Source organism: Bos indicus, chromosome 18 (genome assembly GCF_029378745.1).
Source record: "Bos indicus isolate NIAB-ARS_2022 breed Sahiwal x Tharparkar chromosome 18, NIAB-ARS_B.indTharparkar_mat_pri_1.0, whole genome shotgun sequence".
NCBI lineage: Eukaryota > Metazoa > Chordata > Mammalia > Artiodactyla > Bovidae > Bos > Bos indicus.
The window spans coordinates 57,352,176-57,371,508 of record NC_091777.1 but is presented as its reverse complement, the minus strand read 5'-3'; the positions used below and the strand labels follow the sequence as shown (position 1 = coordinate 57,371,508).

At 60.5% G+C, this 19,333-nt stretch overlaps 2 protein-coding genes across 4 annotated transcripts in view; one reads left to right on the top strand and one right to left on the bottom strand.

Moving 5' to 3' along the window:
• Positions 1–1,629: 1,629 nt before the first annotated feature.
• CLEC11A (C-type lectin domain containing 11A) lies at positions 1,630–4,755 on the bottom strand. Its single transcript, XM_019978437.2, has 4 exons — positions 3,623–4,755; positions 3,199–3,388; positions 2,676–2,867; positions 1,630–2,312 (listed from the first exon to the last, which is right to left on the bottom strand). The coding sequence occupies exons 1-4, from the start codon at positions 3,767–3,769 to the stop codon at positions 1,867–1,869; spliced, it is 975 nt and encodes a 324-aa protein (XP_019833996.2). The 5' UTR covers positions 3,770–4,755; the 3' UTR covers positions 1,630–1,866.
• A 3,012-nt stretch (positions 4,756–7,767) lies between these two features.
• Positions 7,768–19,333, top strand: part of SHANK1 (SH3 and multiple ankyrin repeat domains 1) — a 50,105-nt gene continuing 38,539 nt past the window's right edge. For all 3 annotated transcript variants that reach the window (XM_070772167.1, XM_070772166.1, XM_070772165.1), the window contains exons 1-8: positions 7,768–7,837; positions 10,350–10,647; positions 10,900–11,103; positions 11,814–11,885; positions 13,484–13,592; positions 13,696–13,847; positions 16,503–16,670; positions 17,056–17,172. In XM_070772167.1, coding sequence (XP_070628268.1) covers positions 10,393–10,647; positions 10,900–11,103; positions 11,814–11,885; positions 13,484–13,592; positions 13,696–13,847; positions 16,503–16,670; positions 17,056–17,172 — 1,077 coding nt within the window. In that variant the 5' untranslated portion in view covers positions 7,768–7,837; positions 10,350–10,392. The remainder of the gene's footprint in view (positions 7,838–10,349; positions 10,648–10,899; positions 11,104–11,813; positions 11,886–13,483; positions 13,593–13,695; positions 13,848–16,502; positions 16,671–17,055; positions 17,173–19,333) is intronic.

Below are 19,333 nucleotides of genomic sequence, written 5' to 3'. Positions count from 1 at the left end.
TTGGAAGGACCTTTGCATATGCAGAGACAGTGTCTGGAGAGAGCAAGCAGAGGTGAAGGTGAGATTGAAATAGCCAACTGAGGATCAGAGCCCATGCTGCAAAGACCCCTCTGTGTCTGGAATAGCCAACTGAGGATCAGAACCCATGCTGCAAAGACCCCTCTGTGTCTGACACTATTCTAGGGTATAGATCTTATTACCCCCATTGTACAGATGGGGACACTGAGGAACAGCAAAGTTATGTCTCACTCAAGTTACCCAGTAGCTAAGTGGCCAAGGAAGGATTAGAACCTGGGCCATCTGGCTCCAGAATCTAGGCAGGTAACCACTGAACTGTCCCATCCACTGACTTCCCAGAATGTCAGGTCCGTGAGAGTGGAGCTCTCCCAGGTAACAGCAGATACTCATCGTCGTCTGCCTCATCTGCCCTTTGAGATGCCCTTATGTGTTCTAGAAGACATCCTGCTGCCCTACTGCGACCCTGGGAAACAAGCTTAGAGGGGGATGAATTTGGGTCAAAGTCTTCAGTCTCCTGATGGAAGTCTTCCTGACCGGAAGCCACCCCCGCTTCTGTGACTCCTATAGGGACGGTGGGGCTGGGAAATGACTCTTAAAGGGAGTGGGTGGCTTGTGCTCCCTCCCCCAACTTCTGGAGATGACACAGTGGCTCGTTCCTCCCACTGGAGGAGCCAACGGTGACACTTTAGGCGGGAGGTGCCATGGCTGACAAAAGGGAAGGGACACAGACATAAGGACAGACAGGGTCACATTCTGATTCCTGGGCTCCATGATGGTATAAGGGTCAGAATACCATGATGCCTGTATGTGGGGAGACACTGGGTGGGTGTTTCCAAAAGAGTTCTTGCTCCAAAGAGTGCTGTCCAGAGTCCTGAGGCCCAGGCTGGGCCTGGGTGTCCTCACTGCCCCAGGGGATTAAGGTATGAAAAATGGCCGGGGAAGAAAATGTAATTGTGCCTTATGCGCCACCCTTTCCCAAATGCTCACTTTCCTGGGCTCATATGAACATCCTACGAGCCATACAAGGTAGGGGTAATAGTGCCTGTGTTCAGATGAGGAAACTGAGGCTCATAGCGGGGAGGGATTAGCTCATGGCCTCAAAGTCAAGGAGTGGAGGGATCGGTTGGGAGGGAGCCTGAGCTTCCAGGCTGGGTAGGTCCTTATGCTTGTGTCTAAACACAGGCCCCGGAGTTGGGGGAAGGGGAAGGGGGTAGGGCAGTGCCTGACTTTACATGACATTATGGGTACCATCTGATGAGTCAGGTTTGAGACCCACTTAAAAAAAAGAAAAAAAAAAGTTAAACGGGAGTCTTTCCTGCAGGACTTCCCAGATCTCTTTGAACAGGGCCAAGGCCAAGGCCTGGGACAATGATTGACAGGCTCTGGGTCCCAAAGACCTTGAGTAGGGGGCACAATGCAGGCAGAGGTGTCAGCCGCGTGTGCATTCGTGGACTCCAGACATCTGTGCGCAGGAGAAGATGACCATGTGTACGTATGCACATGTGTTCTCTATCACTCTGATCTGGGGCTCGAATAATACCTGTAAGAGGGGGACAGGCCTTGCCCCTCAAAAAGATAAAAGGCCAAAAGCGCCTCCACTGCCTACTCAAGTGAGATTCCACAACGTTTTATTGGCGCGGGACCTAGCCTCGTGCCCACCGCCTCCGGGAAAGACAGGCAAGGAAGGGGTCCCGGCCCCGCAGGAGTCCCCCAGGGATCGGCCAGCCAGGGAAAACACATTTCCATCCGCGGGCGAGGAAGGAAGGAAGGAACGGTGTCTTTGCTGGGAGCATAGCCCAGGCACAAGGCGGGTGGTGGGGCGGAGTGGAGGGGGGGGAGCCGGCCCCGCTAATAGGGGAACTCGCAGACGTAGTAGAGGCGCCGATCGCAGTCGTGGTCCCACCAGGAGCCATCGTCCGAGGCCTGAGCCACGCAGTTCTCGAGCACGCCGCCGTTGGGCTGGTTGGGGCTGAGCGGGTGCGGCGCGGCGCTGGGCCGGGCGCCGGGCTCAGGGCTGGGGGCGCGGTGCCAGGCGAAGAAGGATACGCGCTGGCCGTTCTCGAAGAGGTACAGGCCCTCGGCGCGCCGGTCGTGCACGCCCAGCCACACCGGCCAGTTGTACGGGGCGAGCGCCGCGCGCAGGTAGCGGGTGAGCGTCTCCATCTGCCGACTGTCAGCTGGCTGAGCCAGGCTCCCGCCCCGCGCCACGCACCGCGCCTGCGCCGCCGCCTGAGCCTCGAAGTCGCGCGAGAGCAGGAAGCACTTGTGTCCAAGACGCGCCCCCTTCAGGCAGCCTGCGGGCGGGACGGGGCGGGGCCGAGCGGAGGCGGGGTTAGTGCCTCGGGGGCGGGTCGAGGGCGGGACCAGAGTCACCCGGAGCCAGTGACAGAGCCGCCAGGGGGCGTGGCCAGGACGTGGGGGCGGGACCGTAGGGGGCGTGGTACGGCCGGAGCAGGGTCGGCTCACTAGCACGGTTGGGACCATGTTCACCCTCCCCATCAGCCAGCACACCCCAAATCCTCGAGGGCCGCCCTCCCCTCGCCCCTAACACCTAGGGTCCTCAAGTCTCAGACACCCTTCGGGGCTCCCCTCTCCCCACCGGTCCGCGGCCTGACCTGGATCGTCCCTCCTTCCCCGCCCGGCGGGATGCGACTCACCCTCTAAGCGGCCATGCTCGCGCTCGGCGCGGCTCTGCGCCTCCTGCAGGGCTTGCACGGCGTCGCGGGTGTCGCCCGCCACTTCCCTCAGCTGCCGCAGCCCCCGAGTAAGCTCGGCCACGCGGGTGTCCAGCGCGTGCAGACGGACGTGCACCTGGTGCAGGCCTGCGTCCAGGCCGGCCAGGCGACCCACTGCGGGTGGACAGGGCGCACGCTGGACGGGGACCCTGGGGGCGGAGCCAGGGTACTGGAGGACGTGGGGGGGACCCGGGACCTACGGCTTCTGGGGCGGAGTTGGGGTGAGGGGTGGGGGCCCTCAAGATTTCTGGAAGGTAGGGGCCGGTGGCCACCCCGGTCTCTTGAAAGGCAAAGCCGGGGACCCGGAGCTCCTGGGTGTGAGGGCTCCGAGCTGGGCGGTGGGCAACTGAAAAATCCTGGGGCAGGGAAAGGACGGTTCTTTTTTGTGAAAATGACCACGGAGGCCGGGGTTGGGGGTCGCAGGGCGGAGCTAAGGATTACTTACGGATATAAGTGATGGCGTCCTCCGGGGTGGGAGAGGGGCTGGGGCTGACGCCGGGGGTCGGTGTGGGTTCCTCCTCGCCTTCCTCCCCCTGCCCGTTCTCCTCGGTCGCCCAGGCCCCCCTGCCTTCAGAGTTTCCCTCGGGATTTTGATCTCCCCTCCTAGCAGGCAGCCCCAGCGCTTCCTGTAAATGCTAAGGCAAGGAGGGTGATCAGGGCCAGGCTGGCAGCTACATTCAGACTCCCCAGACGCCCCTTTCCAGCTGTCAGCTGGCTGTCTGCCCTCTTCTCTGAACCCATCACCTTCATCCTCCGAGCCTATCCCATCCCTCCCGTTGCCCATTCTTCTAACCCTGGAATACACCCTCCCAAGCCCACAGTCGCCCACCCGGGTCCCGCCACTAGAGTCCCAGCAGTCTCCAACTCACCTTCAGCATCAGGGCTTCCCTCTCCCGCTCCTCCTCCTGGGCGCCACCCCAGCCCCCCTCCCACTCCCTCTCAGCTCCCCGAGCCCCATGACTGAAGCCCAGGAGCTGGGGTACCACCAGCGCGCCAAGGAGCCAGGCGGCCTGCATCAGGCTGGTCTCGGAGCACCCAAGGCTGCAGAAGGGTGTGTTTTGGAGGAGAAGGATGTTTCTGGGGACCCGGAGTGTGTGCTGATCACCAGCCCCCTGGTTCGCGCCTCTCCCAGCTTCTCTCTGGTCCCTCTCCTCCCAACTCTTGTCTCGGTCCGTTGGTCTCTGCTCCTGTGTGTCTCTCCCCGCCTCTCTTGGCTCCCCGGAGGCCCTGCCTCTGTGGCCGGAAACCTCCAGCGTTCCAAAGCTTGGATCCCGCCTTGGGTCTCCACACACGCCCTCCTCTTCCCACTTTCCAGAGCTTGCTTCCGTCCTGTCCTGCTCTTCCCTTCTGCCTCGGCCAGAAGCTCCAGAAGGTCAGGAGGATGGAGCCAGCTCCCCAAGGGATCCTGGGGGCTCAGCCTCTGCCCAGGAACCTCCTTGGGGAGTTGCCAGGGCTTGGCCTTGCTTCCCTCTCCTCTCCCTGGCCACGCCTCAGGTCAGGGGAGACCTCAAGGTCTTGCTAAGGTTGTTATTATCCTGTGGCCACCGTTGCCCACACACCCTGTGGAATGAAGCTCTCACAGCATTCTCAGGCTCTAGAGCACCTCCTGCCCCCCAGATCTCCCATCCTGCCCTCCAGACCCTTGCTCCAGATCCAGATGAGCATCTGTGCCTGTCTGTGGGGATCCGTGCAAAGAGCACGCGTGTGGCTTGTGTGCAGCCCCCAGAAAGGTAGGGCTCTTGGATCCATCTGCCATGCTTTCCTGGAAGCCTCCTGCAGTCTGGGTCCTGGTTGGGGGTAACATGGGGGATTCCAGCTGTTCACAGACCCCGCAGACAGCCCCATCTGGGTGAGGGGCTGGGGCAGAGGGGAGGGTGGAGGTTGGGTGGGGTCCGAGAAGCTTTCTCCAGGAGGTGGAGTAAGCAGCTGCTGGGCTGGGTGCACAGAGAGCTCTGAGCGTTGAGAGCTACTTCATCTCCTGCCTGGACCACTGCAGTCCTCTCCTCCTGCCTCTCCCCTCCTTCCTCCCGAGCCCCTCCAATCCACGCAGCCTGCCGCAGCCAGAGCAATGCTTCCAAACCGTAAATCAGATCACATCACTCCCCACTCCCCTGCTCCCCCCCAGCTTCCCATCATGTGCGGGAGTGAAGCCAAACCCTGGCCTCAGCACAGGCCTGGCCTGCCCAGCCTGGGGGTGGGCAGGGAAGGGTGGATCCTTTGCACCTCTGCAAACTCATCACCCCCACTCCCTTCACCGCCCCCCTCCAAGCTCCAGCCACACTGATCTCTTCACTACTTCCTGAATGCTAAGCTCCTTCCCGCTTCAGAGCTTTTGCGCCAGCCTTTTCCTCCTTCTAGAAGGCTCTTCCCCCCAGCTCCTTCTCATCACTGAGGTCTCAGCTCAGAGAGGCCTTCCCCAGGTAGTTTATTCAAACACCCCTTTTTGTCTTTTTTGGCTGAATCAAGACCAGCCTTGTCTTGCTGGCTTGTTTATCTGTTTGATGTCTGTCTCTCGCCAATGAAGGCAGGCATCCCTCTTCATGGCTGTATCCTCGGAGCTAGGACAGGGCCAACCCAGCGCATAGTAGGTACTCAGTCAATTGAACAAGGAAAGGAGCCTTCCCTGGCAGTGGGGTCGCAGCTCTGCCAAAAGACTGAACCCTGCATGATTGTGTTTAAGTGGAAACTCGAGTTTCCTGTGGCCCTGGGGGTGGGGGTGGGGGTGCCTGGTGACCGGGGTAGAGGTTATGAGGGCAGGGGCAGGGAGGCTGCAGAGGCAGGAGCAGCAGGAGGCTGGCCATGCCCACTCCATGCCAGACCCATGAGTCATGTAGGGCTTCCCCAGCTTCAGCCAGGCGGGCAGTGCCAGGATCACAGGGCCCACTCTTCCAGGGGGGACACCAAGGCTCAGAGAGGGGACAGCTGGGCCTGCTGGAGGTTACCAGCACAGCGGCGGCAGCTAGCAGAAGCTTCTGGCTCCTGGCACGAGCAGGGCATCCGCCCTCAGCTGCTGGGAGCCCCAGGATGGGGCCTTGGAAATCAACACAGCCAGACTTTTCCATTTTCCAAGAAAGCAAAGGGCAGTGTGACCTTGGGCAGGCTGCCCACTGCCTCAGAGCTCGGGCCTCTCTTGGGCACTCATGAGGAGCCTGGGGACCCCTCACCAAGAGCTGATGCCCAGGCCGAGAAAAGCCTCATAAACTGTAGAAAGGGTACAGAGCCCCTCTCACTGCTGGTGCCGACACACACAGGCAGCTGTTTTCTCCCCAGGCCCAGCTGCTCACCACCTGGGCTGGTGGGGGTGAATCCAGAACTGGGCCTCCTGGGGCAGCTGGGCTGGCACCTGCTCCCGCTCATCCCATGGCACCCCAGAGCCTGCAGCTGGATGCACACCCAGAGGCTGCCTGGAACTGCCCTCCGCAGGTGCCTGGGCTCCGGTTGGTGGCCCTGGAGGAGCTGTTGGAGCTGGGAGAAGGGTAGGGGCCTGGGCTGTGGCGACACACTCACCGCTGCCCTATGGGATCGGCCCTGTCTCTGCAGGTGTATCCCACGTGCAATGCGGAGATGGCTGGGGGGGATCATGTGTGGCAAAGAAAGATATGCAGCTATGGAGTGGCCAGTACTGAACCCCAGCACACAGCAGTCTAAAGACTTTGAGCCAGGCCACCTGTCTCTGATCCTGGCCACCAACTCTTGCTGGCTGGGTGACCTTGGGCAAATTGCTTAACCTCTCTGGGCCTCAGTTTTCCCCTCTCGTAAATGGGGATAGTGCAAGTCCATAGCCCAGAGGATTACAGTGTGCAAAGTTGAGGAGTAAACCCAGCACAGAGCCAGGCACACAGAAAGTGCTCAAGAAATGTCAGAGTTAATTATCGGGAAGGAAGTGGTGGTGCAGGGTCGTGCTTCTCGATGGGCATGTGCACACCTGTGTGATGGACGGCCAGGGCACGGTGGGTGAATGTGATGGAGACAAAGCACACGTCTCCCTGTGGTTCTGTGTCTCTGTTTCAGGGTTGCGTGTGAGCTAGAGCTCTGAGCAAGCACAGCGGGCTGCGTGCCCGTGTGTGGGGTGGGTAGACGCGTGTGCTCTGCCGTGTGCATGCTCCGGCACACGGGTGTGATATGTACATGATGTAGCTGGCTGTGCTCATGGTAATGTATCCTGCGAGAGCCCGCACGCCCTGGAGAAGATGTGTATGTGGAGACGTCTGCAGGGGCAGGGCTGGGGAGCGACTCGCTGCACCTGTGCCTTGCGGGAAGGTGTGTGTGTGTTGGGGGGACAGGGCAGGAATCTATAGCTCTCACCATCCAGTTTGGGGGTGTAGAGTCTAGCAACGAATACTTAATTGCACCCTACTGTGGGTAGAGGTGGTGGGGGCGCCCTGGGAAGGGGCGGTCCTGGGGGGGTGCGGGGAGAGGCACCCTTAGGGGGGCGGAGCCCCATCCCCGGGGTACTGGGGCAAGCAGGGGTGGAGTCAGGGTTCGGGAATCTGGCGGCGGAGAGGAGCGGTGGGGGAGGGCAGGGGGAGGGGGCGGAGCCGGCGGGGGGGGGATGGGCGAGGTTTGGGGGCGCGGGGAGGGGCGATGTCTCCTCCGCCGGCTCCCGGAGGGAGGGGAGAGGGCGGAGGGAGGGAGAGAGGGAGGGAGGGAGAGAGAGAGACCGGGTGAGGGAGAGACAGCGAGAGCGAGAGAGCGAGCCGGGAGGCAGAGGAGGCGCGGAGCGGGCGGCGGCGGCGGCGGCGGCGGCGGCGGCGGCCTGAGGCCGAGGAGAGGAGCCGACGGAGACGCGGCGCCCGGAGCCGGCCGGACCGAGCCGGGGGCGGGATAGCTAGGAGGGGCGCGGCGGCCGCGGCGCAAGGGGGGGCGCTCTGCGGATGGCCAGGCCCGGCCCGCGTGGGGGGTGAGGTCCGCGGCCCCCCCGCCCGCCCCCCCGGCCCCCGCCCGCCCCCTCCCCGGGCCCGCTCGCCCTCCGGGGCGGTGGGGCATGGCCTGAGGGTCCCCCGTCTCCGGGGGGGTGGGGGGTGGGGGGAGGGGGGAGGGGCCGCGGGCGCCGCCGACCGGGACCCAGCAGCCCCGCCAGGCAGGTAAGGGGGCCGAAAACCGGGGGTCTGGGTTGGGGGGTGAAGCGCGGGCCTGGGGCCGCGGGCGGGGGCGGGGGCGCCCCGGACGTCCTTGGCCGAGCGCCGGGCTCCCGGCCCGGGTGTGCGGTGGGGGGCAGGGGTGAGGAGGGGAGCGTTGCCCCGGGCGACGCCAAATTGGGTTACGCCCGGGTCCCTCGTGCCCCGTCCCGGATCGCGGACTTGCTGGGGGCATGCGGCCCCTTAGCCCCCTGCCCGAACCCGCCTCCCCGCGCTCCTGGGCCGAGGGCTCGGTCGCGGTAACCGCCTCCCGGCCAGCCCGGCCCGGCCACTCCCCCGCCTCGCCCATCGCGGCCCACCTGGGCCCCCTGGACCCCTCCTGCGGCCCCACCCCTCGAGGCCCCTCGCCGTGGTCATTCTGGCGCCCACCCCCTCCAGCGGGGGTCAGGGCCTCGGCCTTCGCCGCCCCTTTCGACCCCCTGTGGTTTCGGCTTCTCCTTCCAGACTCGTCCAATCCCCTCCCACCCTTTCACGAGCTCCCTGCATCCCAACCCGGTCCCCGCTTCCTTCCCCACTGGCCGGCGCGCCCCCTCGGTTCCCGCCCCCGAGTCCTGCTCCCGGGGGCCTCCGCCCCCTCTCCGCGGACCCGGGCTCTCCCCCACCAGTTTCTCGGCCCCAGCCCGGGCTCCGTCTGCCCGCCTCTCCCAGCCTCTCCGCCTCCATTCATTCTCCCGGGCCGGCTCTCGGCCACGCCGGCAGCCTCCCCCCGCCGTACCCCCGCAGCCTCCCAGGGCACCCCCTCTCTCCCCTTTCTCCCCCCCCCCCCCCCCGCCGATTCCTCAGCCCGTCTCGGTACCAGCTGCGTGCCAGCTATTCTTAGCCGCGGAGCGTTTGATTCATGCCGCCCCGGCGGAGTGTGCCCGCTCCCTCCCTCGGGGGCTGAGGGGGAGGGGCCCGAGCTGGTCCTGGGGGTTGGGGGCAGCCGCACGCGCCGGGGGACCGGGCGAGCTTTGCTTTCAGGAGTCCGTGGAGGCTGGGGGAGGGGGTCAGCCGGGGTCAGCCGAGGGGGAGTGGCTGCCAGCCCCAGATCTAGAGGTGGGAGTGGAGTCGCCGGGTAGGAGGAGGCCGGGCGGGGGGGTGGGGGGTCTTCGCCAGGGCCAAGTAGGGGAGGCTCTGCTGGGTACCCAGAGGGGGAGGGAGCCGTGGCCACGCTTAGGGGAGGGGGTGGCCAGCCCATGGCTGGAGGCTGGCTCGCCCACAGTTCTTGAAACTCTCCTCCCCCCCCGCACACATTTTGTCTTCCCTCCCCAACCCCCCCAGCCCATCCCCACTCCCCCAAAGTCAGCAGTACCCTCCACTGCTTCCCATCTCCATGGCAACGTGCAGGAGCCGGGCCTGGTGTGGGGGGGAGGGACCAGACCAGACATTCTGGTTTCCGGTGCTGGGGTGGGAGGGGGGCAGAAAACGGGAAAGAAGGGCCCCATCTGGACTCACCCTTATAAGACCAATTCAGGGGCGAAGAACAGTGGGGATCTGAAGAATAGTGGGGATCTCACCCTCACCCACCAGACTCTCATCCCACTCCTTAGCCTCCCTCCCAGCCCCCCAGTCTCCCTCAGAGTGGGGCCCCCAGGACCAGGCGATGCCCGTCCTTCCACCCAGCAGCGCCAGGCCTCGAACACACCCGCAGGTCACCTACCGCCGCCCTACACCCACCCAGGCCACCGCAAGGCTGTCACCCGGACAGCCCTGCCAGGGCCAGTCTCTCCACCCACCCACACACCCTCTCAAGATGCCCCCCGGAAACTTGCACAGGCCACCTCTTGTGGTTCCCCCCGGGGGACACCTCATGTGTGGTACTCTCTGCCCCGGCCAGGTGCCCCTGCCCCCTGGGATGCTGGCTGTCCAGCAGCCCTCCACACACACGCGGTCAGCCACACTTCAGTGAAGTCACCGGCTCCACCCTAGGCTCAGGGCACCTCCCTCTCCTCCTTACTACATCTCAGCCTCCTCGCGGTCATCCGGGAGGCACCAGGAGCAGAAGGCGGGGAGGACCTCGCGTGAGGAGGGGCCAGGCTGGGGCCAGGAGGGCAAGGTGCCGGTGGGTCGCCCACCTGTCTGTCCTGGGCTAATTTTAGCTGCATTATCCCTGGCCTGGCAAAGTGGGCCAGCGGCTCCCGCGGTGATTCTGCGGTTTCTGGGACACCGCCGCGCTGGGTCAGCGGCAAAGTGGGGCGCAGAAGGGGCGGGGGGCTGCGAGCAAGGCCAAGGGCAGGGAAGGAGACACGTGCAGGCAGCATGGCAGGGCTGGGGGGGGTGGGGGCGTGTGTGCCCGGCAGCTCAGGAGAGAGCTTGGAGGCGGTAGGAGTGTCTGGGGGTGTGTCCAGCCTCCTGCCTGTCTCCCTCGGGCAGCTTGGAGCCACTGCCCTGGACCGTGTTTGACCACTGAGTGCACCCGTGGCCTCCAAAGGGCCTGGGCTCCTGGTCTGACCGCCACCCCTGCCCCTTCCCCTGCCAGCCGCCTGTGATGCTGCCGTCCCCCATCGCCCCGTGGCCCCACGATGACCCACAGCCCCGCGTCAAGCGAGGACGAAGAACGCCACAGTGTCAGCGAGTGTCCCGAGGGGGGCTCAGAGTCCGACAGCTCCCCAGACGGGCCCGGGAGAGGCCCCCGGGGGACCCGGGGCCGGGGCAGCGCAGCACCTGGTAGCCTGGCCTCGATCCGAGGCCTCCAGAGCCGCTCCATGTCCGTCCCAGACGACGCCCACTTCAGCATGATGGTTTTTAGGATCGGCATCCCTGACCTTCACCAGACAGTGAGCAATAGCCTGCTGGCCGGCGGATGGGGGGCGGGGGGGTGGGGTGGTGGTGGGAGACAGGGACCACCGGAGTCTGCACGGGGAGAGGGGAAGGGGAGGGGGGCTCTGGTTCTGGATGCCCTCACACATGGCCCCCACTGCCAGACCCTCATGGGTTTCCCCCAGCCCTCCGCTGTCCCGGGAATCACCCGTAGCCCTCTGCAGACCACCTCAGGCCCCTTCTCTCTCTCCTGTCGCCTCCCCCACCAGAAATGCCTGCGCTTCAACCCCGATGCCACCATCTGGACGGCCAAGCAGCAGGTGCTCTGTGCCCTGAGCGAGAGCCTCCAGGACGTGCTCAACTATGGCCTGTTCCAGCCAGCCACCTCGGGCCGGGACGCCAACTTCCTGGAGGAGGAGCGGCTGCTGCGGGAGTACCCCCAGTCCTTCGAGAAGGGGGTGCCCTACCTGGAGGTGAGACCCCCACAGCCTTCCCAGCCCCTTCGCAGATGCAAGCAGGCGTCTGCCCGCTCCCCGTTTTTTTCTCCCAGCCCAGCCCTCAGCAAGGGAAAACCCTGTGGGCACTTCTGGATATAAAGGGTGCCCTAAGAATCCCGGGGCTTCCCTGGTGGCTCAGAGGGTAAAGAATCCGCCTGCAATGCAGGAGACACGGATTCCATCCCTGGGTCGGGAAGATCCCCTGGAGGAGGGAATGGCAATCCACTCCAGTGTTCTTGCCTGGAAAATCCCATGGACAGAGAAGCCTGGTGGGCTAGTCCATTGAGGTCGCAAAGAGTTGGACACGACTGAGTGACTGAACACTTTGACTTAACAATCAGAATCAGAGAGGCCTAAGTTCACATTACCAGGGCGTTCTTGCCTCTGACCAGCAGGCAGAGTGGCCTTGGGTGAGTCATTTCCCTGCCCCAAGTTTCCTCTGGCCTACCAAAGTGGGAAATGACAGTGGTTATTCTAGAACATACCCCGAGGGGTCCAGACACCTTAGGGGTTGCAGTCCACAGGCCCGTAGTGGCCAGCAGCCCTCTGCCCACCCAGCCAAGACTCTGGGGCTATTTTTCGTCCTGACCCTGCACTGACTTCCCTGGCTCAGAAGAGGTCCAGACTCCTGACTCTGAGTTTTTTGTCTCTCCCGTCACCCGCACCGCCCCCCCCCATGGCCTCAGTTCCGATACAAGACCCGTGTTTACAAGCAGACCAACCTGGATGAGAAGCAGCTGGCCAAGTTGCACACGAAGGTGAGAGAACCCTGCTGGCACTTACGCCACCACCCCCAACCTGGAGCCCCCTTCCCTAACTACTTTCTCTCCTAGCTCTTCCCAACGACCCTGCAAACCTTCTTTTCTTCTGCCAGCATCTCACACTTAACTTGGGATGCTGTGTCATATTTGGGACAACCCCAAATGCACCTGATGACTCCATCACAGCCTTTCATTAAAAAAAAAAACAAAAAAACTTTTTATTTCGTACTGGAGTATAACTGATTCAGAATGTTGTGATAGGTTCAGGTGGACAGGGAAAGGACTCAGCCGTACATATACGTGTATACATTCTCCCCCAAACTCCTCCCCCATCCAGGCTGGCACACAGTGTTGAGCAGAGTTCCACGTGCTATACAGTACATCCTTGTTGGTTATTCATTTTAAACACAATAATGCGTACAGAACCTTCCCAAAGTCCTTAACTATCCCTTCCCGCCTCTAGCATACATCAGAGCTTTTCTCATCTTCTCTCTTTGTGCCTCTGCCCAGGCTCGTGCCATTTCCACCTGGCTCCCACTTTCTTCATCCTTGGATTCTCCCCTCTCATCTCCTGGGGCCCCTATATCCCATGCAGGAAAGCCCCCCCACCCCCAGCCAACGTGGCCTGTGACTCTGGTATCTAGTGTCCCTCTGTCTAGGGGCAGTTTCATAGACACCCTGAAGTTCACACAATTTCAGAGCCTAAATCTCTACCAGATCCAAGGATGCACTCCTCTGCAGCCATTTATCCTCCTGGCATCTTGCTCTCTGGGGCTTCCCTGGTGGCTCAGTGGTAAAGAATCCGCCTGACAATGCAGGGGGCACAGGTTTGATCCCCATATGGGAAAGATCCCCCGGAGGAGGAAATGGCATCCCACTCCAGAATTCTTGCCTGGAGAATCCCATGGACAGAGGAGCCTGGCGGGCTACTGTCCGTAGGGCCACAAAGAGTTGGATACAACTGAGCGACTTAGTTGTGTACTCACACACCTTGCCCTCCAGTCCTCAGGCTGTATCGCCTGCGTCTCTTCTGGTCCCCTGAAAGCTGGGAGGAAGTCAGGGGGCTGCTTCGGTCGGAAGTGAAATGAACGATCCTTGACACTTGGGAAGAAAGCTCGCTGGCTGCTTCTTACCCTCAGCCCCACCCCGCCATGCACTTGTCTCTGTCCTCCCCCGAACAGTCTATCCATCCAGACCTGTACCATCTGCGGGAGCAGCCAGCCACATACGGCCACCGGGGTACCTGCGGTGTACCAGGTCCAAATTGAGCCTCACTATGAGCGTGAAATACACAATGGATCTTGACGACTCAGTACCCCTGAAAGTATCTCAGTAATAAATTTCATGTGGATTACCTGTTGAATCAGTAATATTGTGGATATATATGATAGACTAAAAACAGATAGGTCATCGAAGTGAATTTCAATATAATTGGAAGGTCTTCTTCCTTTAAAAAAAGTGGTGGCTACTAGGGACTTCTCGATGGCATGTGTGGCTTGCTGTGTGATTCCACTGGACAGCGCTGCTCCAAACCCAGCCTTGCCTCTTTCCTCCCTGACCGCCTGTCTTCTCTCTCTCTCTCATCTGCGACTCAGACGGGGTTGAAGAAGTTCCTGGAGTACGTGCAGCTCGGGACATCCGATAAGGTGGCACGGCTGCTGGACAAGGGGCTGGACCCCAATTATCATGACTCAGATTCAGGAGGTAGGGAGCGGGCGGCAGGGCGGGGTGCTTTGGGAGGGCTGGGGAGTCAGGGACGATGAGGCCCAGGGGCTGCACATGACCGGCCTTTCCCCCTGCCTCCCAGAGACCCCCCTGACGCTGGCTGCTCAGACCGAAGGCTCCGTAGAGGTGATTCGAACCCTATGCCTGGGCGGGGCGCACATTGACTTCCGGGCCCGGGATGGCATGACCGCGCTACACAAGGCCGCCTGTGCCCGCCACTGCCTCGCTCTGACGGTGAGGTTTCAGATCCTCCCAGGACCCTCCCCAGAGCCCAGAGACACCCCCGAGTGACTGTGTTCTTCACCCAGACTACGTCCGGCCAATCCCCCCGGCCCCTTTGTCCACCTCCCTCCTCCACAGTCACTCCTCTGACTGCACCCAAGACCCTCCTGGGACCTCTGGGAGCCCCCCTCCCCAGCTCAAGGCTCGTGATCAGCTATAACTGATGGTCATGTGGACCCTTGCCCTGCCCCCAGGTAGATCATGTTAACTTCCTGACACCCAGAACTTCTCCAGCCCCGCTGAGCCAGCAGTCCACACCTACCTCTGTCTCCCCGAAGTGTAGACTCTTCCTGGTGCCCTTTATTTTTTTTATTTTTTGGCTACACGGCACGGCATGTGGGATCTTAGTTCCCTGATCTTAGTTCCCTGATCCCATGCCCTGTGCACCAGACATGCAGGGTCTTAACCACCGGACCACCAGGGAAGTCCCCTGGTACCCTTTAAAATACAGAGTGAGTTTCCCACCGTGCCCCCAGACACCATTCCCCTATCTGCTCCCCCCAGACACTGGTCCTCTTGCTTCCCAACTCAACCCTTCCATTCACTTCTCAACCTACAGCTCACTCTCCCAGTACTCCACCTTCACTCACCTGAAATACAGCCCTCTACTCCAATTGTTGTTCAGTCACTCAGTCGTGTGTCACTCTTTGCGACCCCATGGACTGCAGCACACCAGGCCTCCCTGTCCATCATAAACTCCTGGAGTTTACTCAAACTCATGTCCATTGAGTTGGTGATGCCATCCAATCATCTCATCCTCTGTCGTCCCCTTCTCCTCCTGCCCTTAATCTTTCCCAGCATCAGAGTCTTATCCAATGAGTCGGCTCTTTGCATCAGGTGGCCAGAGTATTGGAGCTTCAGTTTCAGCATCAGTCCTTCCAATGAATATTCAGGATGGACTTCCCTTAGGATGGACTGGTTTGATCTCCTTACTGCCCAGTATAGTGCCTAAAATGCACCTTTACAAGCAGATGAAGCTCATAGACCCTCAGTATATATACATGGGGGCTTCCCAGGTAGCTCAGAGGTAAAGAATCCTCCTGCGATGTAGGAGACTTGGGTTCAATCCATGAGTTGGGAAGATCCCCTGGAGAAGGAAATGGCACCCACTCCAGTATTCCTGCCTGGAAAATGGATAGTGGAGCCTGGTGGACTGCAGTCCATAGGGTCCCAAAAGAGTCAGATACCACTGAACGACTGAGCACGCACATATACATTTATGGAGTCAGCTTGCCCGGTCTTATTTTAAAATGTTCTTTCTCTCCTCCTACCCAAGGGCACTTGATCCCTCTTCATCCATAGGTCAGGATAGAGCTCCCCTGAAGTTGTTGGTAAACACCATGGTTCATAGATGATTCAGCCTAACCAGCCTTCCCTTCCCTTATCCAATCCTTCCCTGAAGAACCCTGAAGGCAGTCAGACACCAGTCCCAAAGGTCTGCCTCACAGCCCTGGAATTGACAGACCCTCTTCATGCACCCTCCTCCCCCAAACCCCTTCTCCTACCTGCTTCCCATGTGGCTCTAGTGGTAAAGAACCCTCCTGCAAAGGCAGGAGACATAAAAGATGTGGGTTTCATCCCTGGGCGGGGAAGGTTCCCCTGGAGAAAGAAATGGCAACCCACCCCAGCATCCTTGCCTGGAGAATCCCCATGGACAGAGGAGCCTGGTGGGCTACAGTCCATGGGGTCGCAAAGAGTCAGACAGGACTGAAGCGACTTTACACATACACACATACCCCCAAACCCCACTCCTGCTCACGCCCAATCCCTCCCTCCCAGGCCTGCGCTCGTGCAATCCAGCAGCCACTAGCGCCACGGGCGGGGGAGGGGGGGGGGCTGTTTAGATTTAAATAGAAGAAAATGAACTAAAATTAAAACTTCCGATTCTCAGGCTTACTAGCCACCTTCCAGCGGCTCAGTAGCCCCCCACGCGGCTGCCATGTTGGATCGTGCGGTTGTAACTATTTCCATCACCGCAAATGTTGGAAATGTGCTGTTGGACTGCGCCACCGTGACTCTGTTCGCACGGCGCCGGCGCCGCCAACACTCCTCACACGCTCGAAGCTGCCAGTCTTCCAGGCCCAGATCCGTTCCTCGAGGGGGATCACTCCCTGCCCCCACCCCAGCCCCCGGCCCCAGTGAGGCTGAGCCAAGTCCGAGCTTGCCCCCTCTCAGACCATTTCCCTGCCTCTTCTTGCGATCCTGGACCTCACCACACCTCCCACTCAGCCAGGGGCCCTCCTGCATCCAGGCGCCCTTCTCTGATTGGTTCCCCACCACCAGCCTGTTGAGTAGGTGGGCACTGAGGCATTAAGCCTCTTCAGTGGCTCATGCCGCATGTCTCATGGGGGAAGGCTGGGCAGGATTTCACAGTGGGAGGGAGGGGTCCTCTGGAGGCATCGCCCCAGTCCCCCTGTTGTTCACAGGGATGAGAGAGGCTGACAGGGCAAGGGCCAGCCTCAAGGTCACTCAAGGGCATCGTGGCAGCATCAGCTCTGGCTCTGACCCTGTGTGAGGTTACCCAGGTCTCTTCGTCCAATTGGCCCTTGATAACCAGCCACTACTTGTGTGATTGTCATCTTTTTTTTTTTTTTTAACCTTTCCTAGGCGCTCCTGGATCTTGGGGGCTCCCCCAACTACAAGGACCGCCGAGGGCTGACTCCCCTGTTCCACACGGCTATGGTGGGGGGTGACCCCCGCTGTTGCGAGCTGCTCCTGTACAACAGGGCCCAGCTGGGCATAGCTGATGAGAACGGCTGGCAGGAGATTCACCAGGTGCTCCCGCCCGGCCTAGCGAGGTTTGGGGTGGCATGGGCGGCAGGTGGGCCCCGAGGGTGGGCAGGGATCGGGGACCCTAATCCAAGGGCCTAGGGCTGCGGGTGCTGAGGTCCTCACAGGGGATGGAGGTGGGAGTAGCATGGTCCCCAAAGAGGAAGCATAGAGGTGTCACCACCAGGACTCTGAGGAGTTAGACTGGAGGCCTGGGCCTTGGAATGACTGGTGACGTTGACAGCATGGGTCCCTAAGCGAGAATGGGGCCTCAGAGGAGAAGGAAGGGGGAGTGGCGGATGCAGGGCTGCCTGGCCTCCAGGTGAAGGAGAGAGACAGATGCTGTGGCCAGGTGGGTCTGACCCGGGCTCTGGCCCCCGGTCCCCTCCAGGCCTGCCAGCGCGGTCACTCTCAGCATCTGGAACATCTGCTCTTCTACGGAGCTGAGCCTGGAGCCCAGAACGCCTCGGGGAACACGGCCCTACACATCTGTGCCCTCTACAATAAGGTCTGCTCTCCTCCTGACTCCCGTCTCCCGGCCCCCCCGGTGCCCCCCGCCCCACTCTTCCACTGTTTCATTCATTCGTTTGTTCGTTCATTCATTTATTCAAGAGAGGTTTCCTGAGCTCCTCCCCTGGGTCAGGCTCAGAGTCGGGGGCTGAGGGGACAGTAGCAAGCAAGACAGACAACCTCCCATCACGGGACACACCCTGCCAGGGCGATCCCAAGTGTTCAGAGGGAGGTCACTGGGAATCCAGGTCCCCGTGGGGGCCCACATCTGGGCTTGGCCTTGGGGCTGGGTCGATGGAGGTGGCTCTCAGGAGGATGTGCCATCAGAGCTAAGATAAGCAACAGGTGGTCATATAGAAGAGGGCAGAAGGGGCATTGCCGGCAGAGGGCACCGTCTGTGCCAAAAAATCCGGAGGGGAGAGGGTCAGGGTTGTTACTGGAAATGCAGGAAACTACAAAGGTCCTATTTCTTTTCTTTAAAAGTTTGTTAAGGTATATTTATTCATTTATTTATTTGTTTTTCGCTGTGCTGGGTCTTCGTTGCTGCGCGCAGGACTTTAGTTGTGGAGAACAGGCTCTAGAGCACAGGCTCAGTAGTTTCGGCACACAGGCTTCATCGCTCCACAGCATGTGGGATCTTCCCGGACCAGGAATCGAACCCGTGTCCACTGAATTGGCAGGCAGATTCTTAACGGCTAGACCACCGGGGAAGTCCTCCTTTTTAGAAAATTTTTTATTTTATGTTGCAGTATCCTGATTTACAGTATTGTGTTAGTTTCAGGTATACGGCAGTGATTCAATTATATGTAGACATATATCCCTTCTTTCTCAGGTCTTCTCCCACATAGGTTATTGCAGTCCTTGAGTAGAGTCCCCTGTGCCGTACAGTGGGTCCTTGTTGGTTATCTAGTTTACATATAGTGTGTATATGTTGGGCTTCCCAGGTAGCACTAGTAGTAAAGAACCCACCCGCCAATGCAGGAGAAATAAGAGATGCAGGTACAATCCCTGGGTCGGGAAGATCCCCTGGAGGAGGGCATGGCAACCCACTCCAGTATTCTTGCCGGGAAAATCCCACGGACAGAGGAGCCTGGCGGGCTACAGTCCGTGGGGTAGCAAAGAGTCAGACACAGCTGAAGGGACTTCACATGCATGCACACATGCAGTGTGTACATGTTAATCCCCAAGGGTCCTATTTCTAATGGGTGTCCGTTCAGCTGCCAGTGGGGCACCTACTGCAGGGGACAAGGGACAGCCCCCGAGGGGACAAGAGTGTGTTGCACGTTGTAGCAATTCAGGGCGGGGTGGACGGTCCCCAGCTCAAGAGCTCTGAATGGAGGTGAGCAGTGAAGAGCTGCATACCCGCTGCAGCTGTGCTGTCGTGGCTGGTTGGGTTGATAAAAGCTGGGGCTTTAAGCCTCATGACCCCAGCTGGTTTGTCTCCAGTGCACCGGGGGATCCTGGGCAGATCAGCCCAGGCCCCGAAGCCCCAGTCTCAACACCTGCTTCCTAAAGCTCTCTGCCCTTGGAGGGTCTCCCTGCCCTTGGACGGTTGCCTCAGGGTCTTAGGACGCCAGGGCCTGGCATGCTGCGGCTGATCCATTAGCCTCTTTCCCCCTCCTCCAGGAAGTCTCCCAGAACAGCCCCAGCCCCTTCTCTCTCACCAGAACATGCAGTGCCAGGATGTGGCAGGTAGCCACGTGCCGCCTTGTGGCAGCGAGCAGTCTGCTCGCTCGGTGCCTGCCGAGCAGGGAGAACACAGTGTTTGTCAAATTGCCTGTACTTCCCCTCCCCGGTGCGTCTGTCTCTCCTGCTCCCGATGCAGGCCTCATTCCGGATTTTCTGACCCCACAGCTAGTGCGCAGGCCAGGGCACCCTGAGTCAGTCCCCTCCCCTCTCTGAGGTTCCATCCGGCTCCCTGAAGTCAGGGTAACAGCAGCTGATTGAAGGGGATGAAAGATCATGCGTGATAAGTGCTCATCCCTAGGAGGCAGCTATGCTAATAATAATGATTATTATCATTATCATTACTGTTATCAGTCAGGATCTGGTCAGGAGACAGAAACCATACTGGCAATTTGAAAGGGAAAATGTAGTGTATAGATAGAAAGAGGGTGGGGGGGGTGGATTCTCAGGTGGCGCTAGTGGTAAAGAATCCA